General features: G+C 49.9%; 1 protein-coding gene and 1 pseudogene across 12 annotated transcripts in view; both read left to right on the plus strand.

Annotated features, from left to right (window-relative positions):
• CAMK2G (calcium/calmodulin dependent protein kinase II gamma) overlaps positions 1-19,453 on the plus strand; it is a 55,440-nt gene that overhangs the window by 25,454 nt on the left and 10,533 nt on the right. For 3 of the 12 annotated variants that reach the window (XM_087824317.1, XM_087824322.1, XM_087824327.1), the window contains exons 6-14: positions 38-110; positions 260-362; positions 792-875; positions 1,318-1,412; positions 1,938-2,060; positions 4,795-4,878; positions 5,098-5,140; positions 9,783-9,826; positions 19,124-19,192. In XM_087824317.1, the coding sequence (XP_087680443.1) occupies positions 38-110; positions 260-362; positions 792-875; positions 1,318-1,412; positions 1,938-2,060; positions 4,795-4,878; positions 5,098-5,140; positions 9,783-9,826; positions 19,124-19,192 (718 nt within the window). Of the gene's footprint in view, positions 1-37; positions 111-259; positions 363-791; positions 876-1,317; positions 1,413-1,937; positions 2,061-4,794; positions 4,879-5,097; positions 5,141-7,716; positions 7,780-9,782; positions 9,827-16,742; positions 16,776-19,123; positions 19,193-19,453 lie in introns of all 12 variants that reach the window. The other 9 variants (XM_087824316.1, XM_087824320.1, XM_087824318.1 and 6 more) reach the window with 5 other exon arrangements.
• Positions 14,579-16,736, plus strand: LOC148091507 (large ribosomal subunit protein uL11 pseudogene; annotated as a pseudogene).

Consider the following 19,453-nt stretch of genomic DNA (forward strand, 5'->3'; position numbering starts at 1 on the left):
CCCTGCACTGACATTTGTTTTTCTTCTGCTTTTGCAGCCACTGTATACATCAGATTCTGGAGAGTGTTAACCACATCCACCAGCACGACATCGTCCACAGGGACCTGAAGGTACTGCTCAGGCTTCCCCTTTGCCTCCGGCTCGTGAAGTGTTGTCGCCACCTGGTGCCCCTTGGTGGTACTACGAGGCCCACCCACACCCGGCTCCCTCTGGGCCTAGGGGTGGGTGCCTCACAAGGTTCTGTCTTTCCCTCATGCAGCCTGAGAACCTGTTGCTGGCGAGTAAATGCAAGGGTGCTGCAGTCAAGCTGGCTGATTTTGGCCTAGCCATAGAAGTACAGGGAGAACAGCAGGCTTGGTTTGGTAAGAGTGACCCTGTCTTCCTGGAATGCAGCCCCCGCCCTTCCTCTTCTTCCTGATCTGCCTTCCTCCTTCGGAACTAGAAGCCAGACCCTTAATGGTCCTGGCCTCCTCAGAGACCGGAGGAGAGGGAGGGTGCAGAGCTCCCCTCTGCCCTACGTGACTCAACACAGTGAGTCTAGCCGTTGTCAGCACTGTGCTCTGCTGCCTCTGGGGAGGACTGGGAGTTCCTGGTAGGCACATGGACTTGCCCTCTGATTGAGATTCCAGGCACTACAAGAAGCCAAGCCTGTCATCTCCTGCCACCCACGTGCTGGGAGCTTATGTAGCAAAGGCATCAGAAGCGAGAAGGGACTCGGGGAAGGTTGCTGATGTGGATTTAATGAGAGAGAAAGTGGGTTCAGTGTGCCTCCGCCCTCTCTTCTGCTGCAGGTTTTGCTGGCACCCCAGGTTACTTGTCCCCTGAGGTCTTGAGGAAAGATCCCTATGGAAAACCTGTGGATATCTGGGCCTGCGGTAAGCCCATTCCACAGTCTCAGCTTTTCGGCGTTGAGGGCCCTTGACTTCAAGCCATGGCGAGAAAGAGGCTTAGCTCGTCTTTGCGGGTCCCACAGGTGTCTGGTGTATATGAAATCCCGGTGTTTGCTCTAGTGCCCCTGGGATGGCCATTCCCGCCACACCCTCCTCCCCAAGTACTTTCTCTTCTGTTACATCCTTTTGGAAGAGGGGTTTGCCCACGCCTTAGAGGATGGGTTGTGCCTGAAGAAATCCCTGACATGGCTTGGAGTCACAGGGAGTGAGGCGTAGCAGGAAGGGCTGGTGGCACAGCATCCCTGGCTGGTATCCACTTCTGTCTGTGCTGTGGCCCTTGGCTTCCTGGGTGGCCCTCAGCGCTGCGTGGGTTTTCCCTGGTCCTCGCAGGCGGTGACAGCCTGGCGGCCTGTGCTCTGTCTCGTAGGAGTCATCCTGTACATTCTCCTTGTGGGGTACCCCCCCTTCTGGGATGAGGATCAGCATAAGCTGTACCAGCAGATCAAGGCCGGAGCCTATGATGTAAGCACCCGTCCGTTCCCACCTCTTGGGCTCTTCCAAGGGGAGGGTTGGGATACAAGGAGGTTTGGGGGCTTTGAGAACCCAGGGACAGGTCTCAATTCCAGTCACCCACTGCCCCAGGAAGCCACTTTTTTGGTATCTGTAAAATCAAGGAGCCCACTGACACCCTTGGGCGTGGAGGTGTGGGGCGCTGTGTCACACAGCGATGAGAGGTCTGGCAGCTCCCTCCCCGGCGGTGGGGCCCTGGGCACATTGCTGAGTCACTGCTTCCTCCTAGAACCAGAAGGTGTTGGAGTCCCCTTCCTGCTCTGATCTCATTTTCTGGCATTCCAACCATGATTGCTCTGCCTTCCCTTCCTGACACAGGTGCTGGGATACCCCAGGGCTTCTCGAACGCTTTGCCAAGCAGCCTTAGGTAGCACAGAGTATCCCGCTGATAGGAGTTGGGATGGAGACAGAACCTACCTTTCAGGGTGTGAGGCTCACAAATTTCATACCCCTCCTTTCCCTTTTTCTGCTCCTTAGTTCCCATCACCAGAGTGGGACACGGTGACCCCTGAAGCCAAGAACTTGATCAACCAGATGCTGACCATAAACCCTGCAAAACGTATTACAGCTGACCAGGCTCTCAAGCATCCATGGGTCTGCGTAAGTGTCTTCACCTAGGAGCGGAGGAGATCAGTGTGCCCTTAGTATCCTCCTTAATGTTTTTGTTTGTTTGGGGGTTTTTTGTTTGTTTTTGTTTTTGTTTTTTTACGAGCAGAGAGTAATTATTCTGCGTCCTGAGCAAGGACTCAGCAGAGAAGGAGGGGGGACTGGGTGGGGCCCAGGGTCAGTAAATATCACCAGGGAGGCAGATGGGGCTAACTGACCTCTTTGCCTGTCTCTCTCCCACTCACTTGTCAGGTGTGATTTAGTTCTGATCTTGAACGAGGGCTTAGGTTGACCTCTGCAGGCTCTAGGTAGTTGATAGAAAGCAGCCGGCACAACCCAAAGTGAATTGACAAATTTAAGGTGCATATTCAGACTTCAGCTCTCATACAACCACTCTGCAATGTGACGAGTACATGAAAGAGTCTAATGAGTGCTTAGGTGCACCTGATGGGGGTGGGATTGCTGGAGGCTGCATGGAGGAGGTGACCTCTGTCCTGGTTCTTGGGCCTGGGTGAGAGGCCACAGGGAAATTGTAGTGAGTTTAAGGAATGTTAGTTTACAAGAAAATGAAGCCTGCACAAGTTTCTGCCTAAGGAGTTTAGACTTTATTCTGAAAACATGGGGAACCATTTGTAATTAAGAAAAACCACTGTGGAAGCTGTGTAGAAAATGGAATTGAAAAGGAAAGAGGGCGGGGGGGGGGGGGTAGAGAGCTCAAGAAGCTGTTGTAATTGTCTAAGCAAGACCAGGTGAGATCTCAGCTAAGGGTAAAGATACAGGGGGTGGTATGGAACAAAAAGGACAACTTTTAGATATTTGGGAGACAGAATCAAAAGAATTTGGTAACCAGTTGGATTTGGGGAGAGAGAGGGCTCTATGGGGACTGCCAGGTTTTGAGTTGATAACTGATGGTTTTGAGTTGAAAACATTCACTGACCCAGAAGAAACCCAGAGGAGCCAGTTTGTGAGAAAATACAATGACTTTAGTTTCATACATACTGAGTATGGTGTCTGAGGGCCTCCAGCTGGAAACATTCAGTGGGTAGTTAGAAATATGGTTCTAGAGGTTAGAAAAGTTGAAAATTGGGAATGTAGGTCATAGTCGTTTCTGTACAGGTGGAGTTGAGGCTGTATAAATGGATGGGTTTCCATCTTTGCTAACCAAACTTTTACTGGGGGCTTGTATAAGAGAAGAGATGGCCACTGCGCACCAGCGTGTCATGTCAGAGTCAGAGGAGCCTGCAAAAGGGGACTGAGGATGAGAACTGCCGTTGCAGAAGCAGGAGCGGGAGCCCCTCGGAAACAGGAGGTCTCAGTAAGGGAGCATCTGTAATCAGGTGCTTCAGAGAGTCCTAAAGACAGGAAAGAAGCCACTGGTTCTGACCGATCAGAGGGCGTTGTTTCATTACTTGACTGGTAGAGGCAGTGGAGCGACAGAGACCCACGTAACCTGTGTCCAGTGAGGTGAAGAGCAAATGGGGTGAAGGGAGAAAGAAGTGGTACTACTTAGAAAGGACAGGTGGGTTAGGGAGTTTTTAAATTTTTGTTTAAGAAAAGTCTTGACTATAATGTATAGACTGCAGAGAAGAATAGAGTCTGGAGTAAGGGGTGAAAAATAATAGCTGACTGAGGAAGCAAAGGTTTTGATAACTAAAAGAGAGAGGCTCCCAAGCCCAGGTGGAGGGGTCAGCACTGGACATGAGGGTTGCTGCTGCTGAGACCCGGGATTAGGTTGCAGGTGGGTGAAAGTGAGTTTTGGGGGGGGGGGGTGTTAAAGTTGAGGTTCTTTCTTGATAAGCTCTCCTTTCTCTTTGTGGAGAGGTTTACACCCTGGGGGAGGAGGTGAAATAAGAGAGAAGGTTGGGAGAGTTGCTTTGGGAACCAGGAAAGGAAGTTGCCCTGGGATGGGGGGAAGATTTGCAGGGTAGCCCCGTGGGGTTGTGGGCACCAGGCTGCATGTGGTAGGATTTATTTTTCTAGCAGGCTGGCCAAGACAGCAACAGCAAAGGGAGGTCATGAGCAACTTAAGAATTGGGGAAATACTGTGTTCTGGAGATCATTTTGTGGGCCCCACCCTCCACTATCCTGTATATCTCAGTAGCTTCTGAGGACATCACTGTTCTATGCTATGTAGTAACTGATTCTTATATTGCTCACCCTGAGTCAGCAAGATGTATATCATTGTCCAGTGGCCCCTGCTTAAGGAGGAAGGAAGTTAGCAGTCACACAGTAAAGAAGGATTCCCTTCCAAAGTGATAAAAAGAATTGATGTTTCAGGATAAAGATCCTTAGCTTCTGGAGATCACAGCTTCATTGAGGTCCTTGTGGGGGTACGTCCTTTGGAAGGAATGAATATTCTCTGTGGAGCCCAGGAACCCTGGCTGTTCTCACCCCTCCGAGCCTGGCACAGTTGCTGAAGGAGTGCATGTGTGAGGGTCACAACATGCAGGAGCTCTCAGTCCTTAGCCTCCGTTTCCCAAAGAGGACGACAGTGCCCTCTAAGGCACCCTCCTCAGATATCGTGGTGTTTTCATGTTCAGATTCTTGTCCTTATGTAACCTTGAGTTTTGGGTAGTGCTTTTATTCTAAAAGCATTTTCATATCTGTGACCTCATTTTATCCTCTGAGCAACTCTGGGTGGCTGAGCGCATGGCCGTCAGTGCTGAGACTGTGGTGAGGGGCAGAGACCCTGACTGGGGACTCATAGGCCTGTCTGTCTGGCTTTCAGCAACGGTCCACGGTGGCATCCATGATGCATCGTCAGGAGACTGTGGAGTGCTTGCGCAAGTTCAATGCCCGGAGAAAACTAAAGGTGAGCCTTGCCCTCTGGACTTCCAGTGCCCGGTATACCCCCTGCCCCATCACAGAAGGAAGTTTTCCTCCTGGCTGGAGCTGAGCTATGAAAGTTGCACATGGTGGGGGCAAAAGACCTGATGTCTCAGGCTCTGTCCAGCAGCTGCCCTCTGCCTGAGGCCAGGTTATACTTTTCTAGAGTCTGATTGGATTCATAGGACCCCTCTTCTTTCCTCAGGGTGCCATCCTCACGACCATGCTTGTTTCCAGGAACTTTTCAGGTATGTTTTCCCAGCCATGCACTTTAATTCTACTGAGGTGAGTGGGTCAGAACAGGGCGTTGCCATACACTGCCATCCTAGCCCTGGGTGTCTCGGGCAACACCTTGACCATGATGATGAGGATCCTGCTGCTGCTGGGCCCTATAACCTGGTATTCTGGGGGGTTTTACTTGGGTTCAAATGTATGAGCTCTGTTCCCTAGAACCTCCCAGGGAGTAGCCTGTCTGGCCTCCCATTTACTTTGTCCCTGGGGACTCTTATTTAATTCTCTGAAGAACTCGAAGCACTCTAAGATTTTAGCCCATCTCTGGGGTGTTGGAGGATGTGCTGGGAAAACAGAGATAAGATGCATTGAATCTTCTCAGTCACCACCAGTAATTTGCAGACTGGAATGATCCTCTACTTCATTATGTCCAAGTAGAGATGACTAATAGAAATTATTCCAGATGTTTAAACCTTTTTCAGCAACTGTGCTTAAAATATTCTCTGTGATATTATCTGTAAAAGTGAAGAAATAGACTAGCGGGATGGAAGGAAAGGCATTTTCTTAAATTTGCATGAGGAATTAAGAAAATTGGGACCAGTAATTTGTAAATCACACTTGACATTTCTTTTTAAGATGCAAGACACTCCACCTCCTCCCCACCCGGCCCCCACTCCACCCCCACCCCCACTCCCACCCCCACCCCCATCATTGTTTGCCCTCAATTGGGAAGCATAGTGGCTTTTGTGTGAGAAAAAGATTAATGTCAGGACTAACTGAAGACAGAAGTTCTCTTCTCTGCTTGCCCTTTTCCCTGGTCTTCCCTTCCCCTGACCCCCAGACCCACTGTTTTGGTTCAAGACCCTTCTCTCATTGTTATAACAGGATTTGCTCCCTCAGTTTCCCTCTGCACTGCCATGGAGAGGGGTTTGTGTGGGAGGCTCGCATAGCAGCCGCTCTGGGCAGAGGTTGCTCCCTTGAGCTTGAGTCCCAATGGGCTCGTCTGTGTTGGTTCCGGGTAACCTACAGCCCTGGCTCTGAGGAAGCCACAGGTGAGAGGACGTGGCGCCTCAAGAGCCCTGGCCCGAGTGAGAGCCACAGGGCCCTGGAGGGTCAGGACCGGAGAGAGAGCTGGGAGAGTGTCCCACCTCAGGCCATCCCCTTGACTGGTTTGGGGCTTGTTCTTGTGCTGTGGGTGCCCACGAGGGGAAGTCTGTGGTCCTGGATTCACCTCTCACAAATGGGAGCAGGAGGACACAGTTGCTGCCTCCAGTGGTGTAGAGCTGAAGTTCCGCATCGTGCTGCTTGTCTTCTAATTACTTGTAGCTTCTACTTTCTTGGTTTAAGAGCCTTTCTTTAGGACGCTCAAGGGCATTTCTGTGCTCACCCTAGAATGGCGATCTGTTCTCTCTCAGGGGAAGAAATGTGAAGACAGGCTACTGGGAAATCAATAGCATGTGCCCCATCCCGTGGCCTCAGTCCTCTGCATCAGCTTCTCCCATCCATTTCAGGAAATCGGTGTCCTGGTTTCAGGAAATCGGTCTCTGTTAGAACAAAGCACCGTCACTAATCCCTAAAGAGCCTCCTGCCCTTGCTGCCCAGACCTCATCTGGCCTTTCTGTTCACTTTGCTCTGGGTCAGAGGAGGCCAAAAAAAAAAAAAAAAACTGCAAGTGCTCCAGGATGACCTCTTTTGCCCTGACTCTGGGACAGGTGAGGACAGAGCCTATCTCCGGAAGCTTCTGCAGAAAGAGGTGTGTACAGACATAATCAAGAAGGAGGCCACCTGTGTGTTTCTTTAGGAAAAGCTAGGCTGTTTTCAGAGTTGACCCCAGACAGGTGCAGCTTAGCCTGGAACTCTAGCAGGTTGGCTCATGGTGAAATCAGGGCTTCTAGAACGTATTGCTTCAGTGGCCTTTGCTTTCTTTCTGGGGCCTTGTTTCTTGGGCATATTTACCCTTGGAACACTGTGAAATACAGGCTGAGAAAAGCTGCCTCTCCCAGCTCCCTGCCTGAAAGAGAGAAAGCAGCCTGTCTCCAAGGAGCCGGGGACATGGAGCTGCACACGGGCCATGGACCCTTCCTGGGCCCCGAGTGCCAGTCTCTCCACTGTTTGGAATGTGGCCAGAGGAAAGGGCTGCCTCTGCTCTGGGCTCTCTGAAAATGCCTTCACGCAGACCCCCTAGGGAGGAAGGCTGGAAAGTGGGGCTCAGTGTCCTCACGGCCTAAGCCAGGGCTGGGCTACCTGAGACAGGGCACTGCCTCCCACCAAGCCAGGCTCTTCCCTGTAACCCCTCATCCGAGGTGGTCACAGGACACGTGCTGAGCCGTTCCCACGGAGTGGAGCCGTGGCATTCCCTCTGCCCGCCTGAGCCCCGGCCTCCCAGTCCCCAGACTGCTGCAGGGCTGGCCGCACCTGCTCCCCAGCCTGCCCCCAGCGCCTTGGCTCCGGCTCGGCTGGCTTGGCCACGCCGCCCGCGCGGGCCCTGCTGTGGTGGGCGGCCCGCGGGTCCCCGCGCTGGGGCATGCTCGCTGCTGACCGGCCCCCGTGGCTTTGCGGCGGCTCTGTGCACTGAGAGACTGTATCCCCTCAGTTGGCAGGCAGAGCTCCGCCCCCGCCTCGCCTGCCGCGAGCGCCGCCGGCCTGGCCGGGCAAGGTACGTGGCATGAGTCCTCCCCGACCGCCTGCCTCGGCTCCCTGCCACCCCACCAGGAGGGCCAGCATGCCAGGCCCGCTCACCAGGGAGGCGAGTCCCATGCTTGCGGGCTGAGATGGGCATGCCGGATGGACCACCTAACTTGGCATCTGCGAGCGCATTGGTGTTACGGAGCCCCCTAACCAGCCATGCATGCTGGGCGCTTGCCAACTCTCAGGAGGCAATAGCCTGGGGACATGGAGCTGGGCAGTAGGAGGCTTTCCTCCAGGTGGCCCGAGAGCCTGGCCTCCCTGTGACGCTGCGGCAAACGGTGGGCCCGGCCCTATCCCTGGGCTGCTAGGACCAGGCTTCAACAGCACTGTTGGAGACCCCACAGAGGAAGCCACGCCCCTCAAAATTGCGAGGTCTGGCATTTCGGGCCTTCAGCCTGAAAGGCTGTGGAGTGCAGAAGCTGTGCAGGCAGTGTCCCTGGGTTTGGATCCTAGCCCTGCCACACCCTGAGCAACCCCATCAGCTCTCCCAGCCTCAGTTTTCTCATCTCACCAGTGGGGTAATATCATGGTGATGATTAACGATTGTATGTCGAAGGCTCTCCACCCTGCCTGTACAAGACAGCTTGTAAAAACTCCTGATGCTGGGACTCCATCCCAGACAAATCAAAATCCCTAGGTCATGGGATAGGCTTATATACGCATTTTTTTAAGCTCCCCCCAAGTGATTCTAATGGGCAGTTGGAGTTGAGAATTCTGATGTATGTGAAGCACTTAACACAGTAGGTGGTCAGGCCTAGTAGTAAATATATTAAAGACATAACTTTCTAATTACCCCAGCATGACTGGAGGTAGGACCAAAGGCCATTTTGGGGAGGGTCAGAATTCTTATGATGGAAGGACCCCTGTCCTCACTGTAGAGAGGTGAGACCCAGCTTGGGCCTGAATGACCACCCAAAGGCAAGAGTGGCAGCAGCAATAGTGACTGCAGTTAACACTGAGTACTTGCAACGTGCTGAGTACTTGCTATGTGCCAAGCACTCTGCTTAGTGCTTTTCATGCATGATCCCACTGGATCCCATCACTGCCCTGTGACCCAGGCCCTGTTTTGTCCCATTTTGTAGATTAAAAAAACCCTGAGGTTCAGAGAGGTTAAGTACCTCACTCAAGGTCACACAGCGAGCAAGTGGTAGAACTAAGATGCAAACCCAGCGAAGTCCATTGGATCAGACAGTTGAGCTGATTCCATGTCCTCACGCCTCCCAGACTCTCCCATCTACTGTCTGCTCCCAGCCTTCCTGCACAGAGCTCATCAGCCTTGCGCACCACCCTGTGCGGGCTAGAATCTGTTTAATACCTTGTTATTCTGCCCAGTCCTGCTCAGTGGGTTCAGAGAGTGGACCCTGAGGAAAGGGTGGCAGCCAGGACACCCAGTAAACCTGGTAAGGACCTGCCCAGTCAAGGCTTCACCCCCTGGCAAAACCCTCCTGTAGGTGGTCCTGGTCTCTGTGTCTGTGTCTGTCTGTCCTCACGTCTGGTCTCCTTCGTGAACTGTGACACTCTTGTTTCTTGAGAACACTCAGAAGATGTCTTGCATCCTTCCAGCTTGGCCATCCTGAGACTCTCCATGGCATCTAGGGACAGAGCCCTCACCTTTCACCCTGGCACTCTGCTTCTAGGCCTGGGTGGAAGCTGTCGAAGGCGGAGGTCCCAGTGCACCAGGCAGCTCTGGTACTGAATGTGGTTTCTCCTCCTAAGCACAGTGTGTCCCTGTTTCTGCTGAGCCCTCTTCCGTGGCAGAGGAGATCCTGGGGTGCCACCCTGAGGGTCTGACGCTGCTTGAGATGTCCTTCGTGCTTTGGGGCTACCAGGCAGGGCTCTGCTTCCAGGGGTTTCAGGGGACTCCTGGCCCCCTTTTCAGACACAGCAGGCTCTTGTGGATCCAGCTGCCAGACGTCAGGTTGAAGAAAGGGTACAGTGTAAGAGACTTGATTTTCCTCTTTGTTTTCACAGCTGCCAAAAGTCTATTGAACAAGAAGTCGGATGGCGGTGTCAAGGTAGGTGTCTCCACCCTTTTAGCCTGAGATTGGCCTCTATCTCCTACAGTCACTCATGGGAATTCTTGGCACCTTGTTCCCCCTTTTCTTGGGAACCTTCCTATCCTTGCTTTTCTGCTTTGAACCAGAAACCTCTGTGCTCAGAACAGCAGGTTCCACTGGCCTGAGAGGGCAGAAGGCAGATGTGTTTCTCCTGACCCTAGCTGATCAGAAGGTCTCAGGGGAGGTGATCCAAATTCTAGTTTACTAAAGCTGAATCTTGAACTTGGCTTCCAGACAGGTGCCTCATTCCCAGGGCTTGACTCTCTGGGTTTTTTAGTCTTTTGGTTATTTTCCTTTTTTCTTTTTAAAACACAAACCCTTTTTGTCAAATGAAAGCAAAGTTGACCTGAAGCCACCACTGTCCTTATGGTCTTTCCTTATCTCCAAGCACGTCTAGAACCCAGCTCAGCTACCACTAAGTGAAAGTATCTTAAGCTTTCTCAAGGCATAGGCCCCTCTGAAACAGGCAGTTTGTTCCCATTTGGTAAAGGAGCTTTTCCTGTGGGGTCAGAGAAAGAGGAGGGAATAGGGGCTGCAGGAACAAGCAGAAAACTCTAGTGCGAGGGGTTGCTTAGCCAAGGTAGAGGAGAGGTAGCTGGGCATCCTCACAAGTGTTCTGTAGATGCTTTGGGGACAGAAAGGGTCCTGGGGATAGGGCATTGGATAGGAATTCATGCTATCTTGAAGCCTACCATTTTACACCATGGAGAATGTCAAATGGAGGTTACCCAAACCTTTAAATTCCAGCAAAAGTTTAGGCCTTTCCCCAGGATCTTATGTCACCAGCTGAGATACACACGTGTGCCCCATTTTCTTCACCCCTTCTCTCTCATTCTCTGCATGCCTGCTTCTCTGTACTTCTGCCCCAGGGTGGGGAGCTTGGGCTCTGCACACACCTGCTCACATGAAGCTGGGGTTGACCGACAACTCCCTCCAAGTTACAGGGGCATGAGCTAGATGGGTGGAGCCAAGATAGGAAAGGTGGCAGGTCTAATTGGAGAGAGATTTTGTGTATTTCTATTTGAGAAAGAAGCTAGAATCTGTCAACCTTTACACAGTATTTAATAAGCACCTATCTGGCCCAGTTCTAGGAGCACACAAGAGGTGTAGGAGGTAATGCTTTAGGAAGAGGTGGTGCTTTCATCTAACCTTAAGAAGTTGTAAATGGACACACCTGGGATTACCTAAGCACTGAATGGCCTATGGTACTGGATCCTACCTGAGACGGTTTAGCTCAGGAAGCTTCTGGGAAAAAGCTTATTAGAGAAAGCTTAAGGGTGTAGGAAGATTGAAATCAAGTCAGTAATTACCTTTAGAGAATGGGATTGGAGGTGATAACAGGGTAGAGAAACACATCTTTTGTTTTTTTCTTTTTACACATGTGTTTTCTTTAAAATGAGAATGTATTCTATAACATTAAGAACAACAACAAATATTTTTATGGTTCTGTTATCCATACTGAAGTTTTCTGTCCACCTGAAACATGAGGTGTGTGATAGAGGGATTTCAAAAGTACAGCTGGATTGGTCTGGTTGGGCAGAGAAATTGCAGGCTTGTATGTCAGGCCACAGGAAACGCTGAAGGCCACTGAGCAGGGAAGCTATGGTAAGAGGGATGCTTTTGAAAGATTTGGCTAAGGGTGGAAGAGCGAATAGAAGAGTGTAGAAACTAGACACAGAGGCATCAGTTAGGATTTGTTATAACCTGGGTGCAGAGTGAAGAAATGGTGATTAGAAATAGAAAGGGTCAATATTCGAAGTAGCCACCAGAAGAGCGCATGGGCGCCAGCCAGTCAGCACAGCTGTTGCCTGTGGGTAATTGGTCTAGCTGTAGCGTGAATGCTGGGGTCTGTTAGATATTAGCTCTCATTAGAGGTGTATCAAAGGAAGGGAGATTTAAAAAGGATCCATCAAAGATAATATCAAAGTTCTTGGATGTTGAAAGACTTGATGGTGCCTCTGCTAGAAAGGAAGTAGCTGTGAAGGAACACCCGGCTTGGAGGGAAGAGAAGTTTTGTTTAGACCACATTGAGATTGAGAGACAGGTGGAGATCTGGGTGGGGAGGTCCTTAAAGATGCTGGGAAATACCTGGTGTAGCCAGGGGCGAGAGGGACGAGCAGCTGAGCCAGAACAGGCCGATTTTCTGGAAGGAGACAGCCCATGAACTGAGTTTGAAGGATTAGTTGGGTTCTGCCAGGTTAAAGAGGAGAGAGGAGGAAGAAGAATATTCCAGACAGAGGGATCTGCACATGTGAAGACACACAAGTTTGAGCAGCGTGATGGTTCTGGGAACATCAGTACCTTCCGTATTGTACAGCGGAAGCAAAGCGTGATTGCGCCAGATAGGACCTGAAATAAAGCAGTGACGGCCGAGATGGCAGTGGGAGGATGACTAAAGAGCCGCTAAGGAGCACATTTCTAGCAGAACTTTCTAGATGCTGGCCCCAAGGATGACTGTCAGGTGTGGCCGCATAAGATTAGCCTAAGGAGCTAATTAAAAATATGCAGATTCCAGGGTCTCCCCTAGAGTTCAGATTCAGGAAGCCCTGGGTGGGAGGTGGAATCTGAATTTTAAGAAAACTTCCCCTTTCCCCCTGTGAATCCAAAGCACATGAAGGCTTAAGGGTCCGGTAAAGGCAAAATTTGGGGGTCGTCTGCTATTAAGGGGCTGGAAAAGAGGAATGAAAGGAAATGTGGAAAGGACAAAGGTGGGAGAGGAAGGGCTGTGCAACAGTGTCATACCTTCTAGGAACACAGAGGGATGAGGGCCGGGGGAACAGAGTCCTTAAATCAGAAACGTGGGGAACCTAGCCCATGTCTGACCCGATGTGTTCAGTAAATGAGTTTGATTCTTGAGAATAGACTTTGAAAGTAGTGATGGGACCAGAGGCTAAGACAAGTGTTTAAGAAGAGGTGACCAACCCAAATTAAACGGCCAGCATCAGACAGGCTGGGGGAAATACTCCCAGCAGGTGTGATGGGAAGAGGTAATACTATTTTTATACAAAAGAGGTTTTTCTAACAAATAAGAATCCTCCCTAAAACCCAGCAGATGATGGTGAAAGAAGATAAGCTGACAATCTACCTCATGGTCAAAGAAGATAGAGCTGACTATCTTAAACACAGGTGTGGGAAGATAGAGCTGACAATCTATCTGAAACACACGTGCGGGTGTTTAGCCTCACTAGTATCGGGGAGATGCAAGTCGAGACGAAGTACCGTTTCTGACCTAAGTTAGTGATAAATCAGAATGACCTTTCGTAAAACAGCCTGTGTGTCAAAAACAATGAAAGTGTGCCTTTTTTACACGTTAATTCTACTTCTGGGAATTTATCCTAAAGAAACAATTCAAAATATGGAAAAACTGAAAGAAGAAAGATGTTCAACATGATGTTATTTATAACTGAAAAGATTGGAGACCATCTCAATAGCCAGTAAGATAATGACTGAGTAATTATGGGAAGTCCTTAATAGAGCATTACCGAGTTAATTGTCATGACTATATAATGACAGAAACATTTTCTAGTAAGTGGGGTATAAAGCAGTACATACTTGACTATCTAAATTTTGTTTTAAAAAACAATGTGTTTGTAGATTATATTCAGTATATAATATGTGGATAGAAAATGAACTAGAAGGAAACATACTGAAGTGTTAATACACTGGGTGATGGGAGTTTGGGAAACTTTTATACATTTTTCTGTATTTTCTACATTTTTCAGCTAGATGGTGCATTACTTTGATAATCAGAATAAAAATCTATTTATTTTTAAATTGTATAAGGAAAAAGACTGGCAAGGGTGACAGGATTATGGATGTTTTCTGTTTTCCAAATTGCTTATAATGTGGCTGCAGTCCTTTTATAATCAGGAACAAGTATATGACAAGTAATGACATGATTGGATGAAAGCAAGATGTGTGGGGTTCAACTTTTCTGGTCCCTCTTGGAAGCTGAGGCGATAACCTGAGTTGTGAGGAGGCCTATGAAGTTGCTCAGAGGGTCCCGAGCTGTCAGCATCTTGGATCTTTCTCTTATACCCTGTCTTCCTTCCCAGGCTCCTCCTTCCCCAGTTTCTGCTGCCTAAGCTCCAGAGTGGTTTCCTTCTCACTGTCCAGAAGCTTCCACAAGATGCTCGAGTACTAGCATCAATTTGAGCAGCGAGTCCACTTTGTGGTCTTGAGTTTGGAGACTTCAGGTTCTAGTTAGGTTTCTTTGAATGTGGATGCCAGTGACCCAGGGTCTGTGGAAGAGTGAGAGCCATTTGTGAGAGGCCACAAACTCTCAGAGCCCTAGAGGTTCCTAGTTGAACCTCTGCAAGTCCCAGGCCAGAATGGCCATCCAATATTTAAAAAGAAAGAAAAAAGTATGTAGGTATTGCCTTAAGTACTGCTTGAATATCTGTTTAAGTGTGGAAAGAAGGCTTGAGCCCTTTTCTGGTTTAAAATTTTAAATAAATGTTTAATTTTTAAATATAAGCAAGATGTAGGTCTTTAGAAATGAGCTGGTGCTTAAACAGTGCTGCAGTGTGCTGGCTGTGCATGGCTGAGCGCAAAACCCCAAAAGGACGGAGAGAGGAATTGAAAGAAGTCCTGTCACCTAGTAGAAACTAACTCTCAGTAGGAAAGGATTATCTCAGGTTTTCATGCAAGACAGTTGAGGGAAAAAAGAGCCAGCTGGGAGAAAATTGGGAACTTATTCCCCTTTGAAAGTGCCCTCCCTGAGGCAAGGTCCAGGTAAAAGCAACTTGCAATAACCTTTGACGGCAAGCCCCTAAAAATCACAAGAACCAAGACTGAGCCTGGTTTGTGCCCCTGCAGAGTTTCACTGATCTGATTCTGGGTAAGTCAGAAACCTGTGCTCTGCTTTTGCCTGGAGAAAAGCCAGTCAGCAAACCCATTCAACTCAGTAAATGCTTATTGGTCGAATGCTGACTTTAAGACATTCTGCTGGACACCATGGAGATTACAAAGATGATAAGATGTGGGCCTCCTTCCTTCAAAGTGTTAACGTTCTTGTTGCATAAAGGGAAGGAATAAGTGTGAATGTAAGGCTACTCTTTTTGAGGGATGATTTTGAAAGTAAAATCTTATATTTGGGCATATATGAAAGGCTAATGCAGAAGGGTCCTAATTATATTTAGGCTTTCTTTTTCTTTAGATCTAATTCTAAATTGTGGACCGTTCTTTTAAATACTTGTGGCCCTCTTCTTTTTTTAATATAATACATTCCCAAAATGTGTTCTAAAGTAGAGTGTCAGCATATCTGATGTAGTCGAAGGGTCTTCCAGTCTTCTGGCTTGAAGGAGGCTTAGGTGCAACTTTGTTCAGCTATCCCGAATGTGGGTTCATCCTACACCATCCGCCTCCACCATGCCACCGAAGTTTGAACCCCAACAAAATCAAAATTATGTATACCTGAGGTGCACCAGTGGGGGAGTCAGTGCCACATCTGTCCTGGCCCCCTAGATTGGCCCCCTGGGTCCGTCTCCAAAAGGGTAACCAGTGATTGGAAGGGTCTGAGGGTTATAGTGAAACTGGCCATTCAGAACAGACAGGCCCAGATTGAATTAGTACCTTCTGCCTCTGCCCTGATCATCAGAGCCCTCAGAGAACCACCACGAGACAGAAAAGAGCAAAAACATTAAGCACAGTGGAAATACCACTTTGATGAGATTGTGGCACACATCTTTAGTTATTTAGAGAACTCTCTGGAACCATTAAAGAGATCCTGGCGACTGCCCAAACTGTGGGCTGCAGTGTTGATGGCCACCACCCTCATGACATCATAGATGACATCAACAGTGGTGCAGTGAATGCCCAGCTGGTTAAGAAAATGTTTCCATTAAAGATCATTTGACAACAACAAAATAGAGTGTCAGCCTCTTGAGGGAAGGAACATTTATTTGACATGTTCACTGTGCCTGGAACAGCCCTCATTAAGTACTTGTTGGATATCGTTAAATGACTATATGCAGTAGTCAGACAGCAGACAGACATGGTCCAAGGGGACTTCTGTCTCCCAGCAAGCTAATTATAAAATTCTTAATTACCTCTCACTTTTCAGACACAGTCTTCTGAAATGTACTTTCGGTGTTCGGTGTGGTCTTTATTTTTATGCTCTTGTTTCACATCTGAACATAAAGTCCATGAGCACCTGGTTAAGGCTGAGAAATCACTGCTTTCAGCATCCCCTGTGGTTTGCATCTCTGTGTCCTTGTGATCACTGGACTTTTAATCACCAGCACTCCTCTTTTCCCATTTCCCACTAATTGCAAAATGAAATAAAACATTGAAATCGTGTAAGTGAGGGTTGATAAAGAAAGGGAGGCCAGAATTTGTTTGTCAGATAATTTTTAAAAGCTCAACATCTTCATCCAAAAGCAGTTTGGGCGGAGTGAGGGTGAGGGGGCAGCGAAAAAAGTCGAGGTTCAGAAATCAAATGTTATTAATCTGGGGATGGCCTAGAGTATCTTTGGTCATGTCCCTGGTGGCTGCTACCCTGAATTTCAGGCAGACCTAGTAATGAGAGAAAATAATTAACCTTATAGGTGAGCTAGTTTTATTAGCCCAAACCTATAAATTTGCAGCAAAATGTTACTTACCCTCCCAGGCTTGTGGCTTAATCTCCTCAAGAAGCTTTCTCTGAGCAAGGCTGAGACATCTCTGAATATACTAAATCTGTGTTTGTGAACCTGACAGCAAAGGAGTTCTTCTCTCCCAGGCTCTGGAGCCTTGTGTGCTGGACTCCAGCTCTCCTTCTGCTCTTTTCTCCTGAGGCAGAGCCTACGCTGGTGCACTAACCTGCAGCGTCTCTGTGCTTCTCTTCTTACCTCCTATTTCCTGTTCTCTTTCCCTTTTGCTGTGGTGTGTCCAGAAAAGGAAGTCGAGTTCCAGCGTGCACCTAATGGTGAGCCTTGCCTGCCCACCCATCCGCCCACTCCATGCTGCCTGCGCCGCCTGCCAGCCACGCAAACCCATTCTGCCATGTGCGTGTGCTTCACTCATCCTCACTGCATGTCTGTGCTGTGCGGGCTGGTGCGGCCTGTCCTGCCAGGCGAGGGCCATTGCCCAAAGTCCCCCAGTGGCCTAAAAAGTGGGCATTGGAATGTGTGGCATGGCACCCCCTGCTGCAGAGCTTGGACTGCCTCCAGCAGCCCAGGGCAGGAAGTGAAGCTGGCAGGGTCTCGGAGCCAGGTGGCAAGCACAGGGAGAGACCCTCACTCAGTGTTGCTCAGGAGGAGAGGCCCTGCTCCCAGGGCATGAACAGCCACTTCCTACAGACTGGCAGCTGGTGGGAGTCTGTGTGGTGGGCAGAGCTGCTGGCTGAAGGCTCATGGCTCTGAGCCTCCTCTCGGGGCCTTTTCCCACGTGCAAGTCCCCATTAGCAGAGCCCAGTGTTCTATCCTTCCCACCCAGCCCTCGGGGAACAGCTGAAAGACAACAGGAATGAATTTTTTTATTCTTATTTTTATCCTTACCTGAGGGCATGTTTTTAATTGATTTCACAGAGAGAGGAAGGGAGAGAGAGAGAAACATCGGTTTTCTCCCACATGCGTCCGGACTAGGGATCAATCTGCAATGTAGGTATGTGCCCTGACCGGGAATCGAACCCGCCACCTTCTGGTATACGGGATGACACTCCAACCGAGCTACACTGGCCAGGGTGGGAACGCATCTTCTTTCTCATGGGACACATGGCATCAAGAGGAACACAGCATCCTGAATTATTATGAAATGATCCAGTAAAGTCAGAGGTGGAGCAACCTGGGTGACATCCCAGCCCTCCACAGATATGACAGGTTTTACAAGCACCCTGGAGTCCTTACACCGTGCCAGGGTCTTTGTCTCAGCTGGGCTTTGCAGGCAAGACAAGCTTATGCAATCAGCCCCACACAGGAGGTCAGTGTCAACGGCTGAGCTAGGAGGGCTCTGCTCCTTCCTGGTGGAAATGGAAGAGCGCGGAGCTCACGGGCATTTAGACGCATGTCCTGACTACTCCTGGAACCCCTCTTCTCCAGCCTGCAGAGCTCAGTGGAGTCTTGTAGCACTTGGTTCCCGGTTTGAGGTTCCATGCCTAGCCCTGGGTTAGGGGATGCCTCAGCAAGCTAAGGGTGGATGGCTTCAGGTCTGGTCCAAGGGGCTGGAGAAAAGGCCTCCAGGCTAGAAAAAAAAATCAGCGTGGAGAGCTTCCTAGGTGTGTCCTCATTTGTGCCTTGGGCAGAGATGGTAGCCATGCATTTGTCTCTGTGCCTTTTGAAGAACTCACAGGCATCAGGTGCTTCTCAGTGGCCACCAGCGCCACTGGGCTCCCAGTGAGACTGAGTCCACTGGTTACGGGATCGTAAGAGGCAGAGAGCGTCAATACGACTCCCTGCCCTCGAGATGGGCCTCCTTCCTTCCTTGCCATCCTCCCCCCAACCTCTCTTGCTGTGCCACTCAGTGTAACATTTTGAAAGACAAGGAGATATCCTGATGGTCTGTGCTGTTAGGAATGTTGGCCTACATGTCAGCCTACTCTTTCCTGGGGGCTGGGTTCTGGGACTGTGGCCACAGCCCCCACCTGGATTCACCTGCCCCTCTTTGGAGCTCTGCCCTCACTGACAACTGACCAAGTGCAAGATTTACCAGGCAGGAAGGCCAACAGCACGCTCCCGTCTCTGCTCCCTGGGGTCAGTAGACGCGTATTCTAAGCAAAGCCACATTCCACCCCTTTCCTCTCTGGACACCTTCCTCTGGGCCAGGTTTTCTTTCTCTTCCTGTTCCTCTTACTTTCAAATCAGGCTTTAAGGTGGTGTTTTGAGGGAAGGAAATGCAGATGGCAGGTTAAAGGGGCAGCAGGAGACTGCCCACACGTAGGAGACCCAGCGTTTCTGGATTTTGTTCTCTGTTCTTATGAGCCACCTTCCTTTTCCCCTTGTGAAGGGAGAAGGAGATCCTGCATTTCTTTGGGTAAAGTATGATTGTGCGGTGACATGGCATCTGGCTGAGGCAGAGAGTTCTGGAGAGATGCTTTAAAACAGTCTTTGGGCTGGTCCCACTTTGAGGATGCTTCCAGAGCTAAGTCTCTGGACCCCTCCAAATACTCCCTCCTTCGTTCATCTCTCCAACCATTGCTCCCATTCGCATAGTGTAATGGAGGCCACCTCAGCCCTAGCTCCTCCAGGCCAGGCCAGGGGGCAAAGGGAGGTCTGGGAGTCGAACCTGAGCTGCTTTGGTGACTCTAGAGGAACTAAACCATCTGTTTTCTTGTCTCAGCCACAGAGCAACAACAAAAACAGTCTCGTAAGCCCAGTCCAAGAGCCCGCGCCCTTGCAGACGGCCATGGTACCTCCTGACTACGGCTTCTCCGCCCCTGCCCCTGGCTGCCTCCTGCTCCTGCCCGCTTCCTCTTCTTGCCCTCCCTCCCAGGCCTCTTTGGCCCTTTTCCCTTCTCGATCCCTGTAGATCAGGCTGCTTTGTGTTCTGCCCCATAGGCCCCTTCTCCCCTCATGGTCCCACCTGACCATGCTCCTTCCCGCACGGCAGAACTGCTGCTCCTGCTCCTTTCGCTGTTGTGGGGGGAGAGGGATCAGGGCTCTCGGCTAA

Source organism: Miniopterus natalensis, chromosome 14, assembly GCF_054644295.1.
Source record: "Miniopterus natalensis isolate mMinNat1 chromosome 14, mMinNat1.hap1, whole genome shotgun sequence".
Classification (NCBI taxonomy): Eukaryota; Metazoa; Chordata; class Mammalia; order Chiroptera; family Miniopteridae; genus Miniopterus; species Miniopterus natalensis.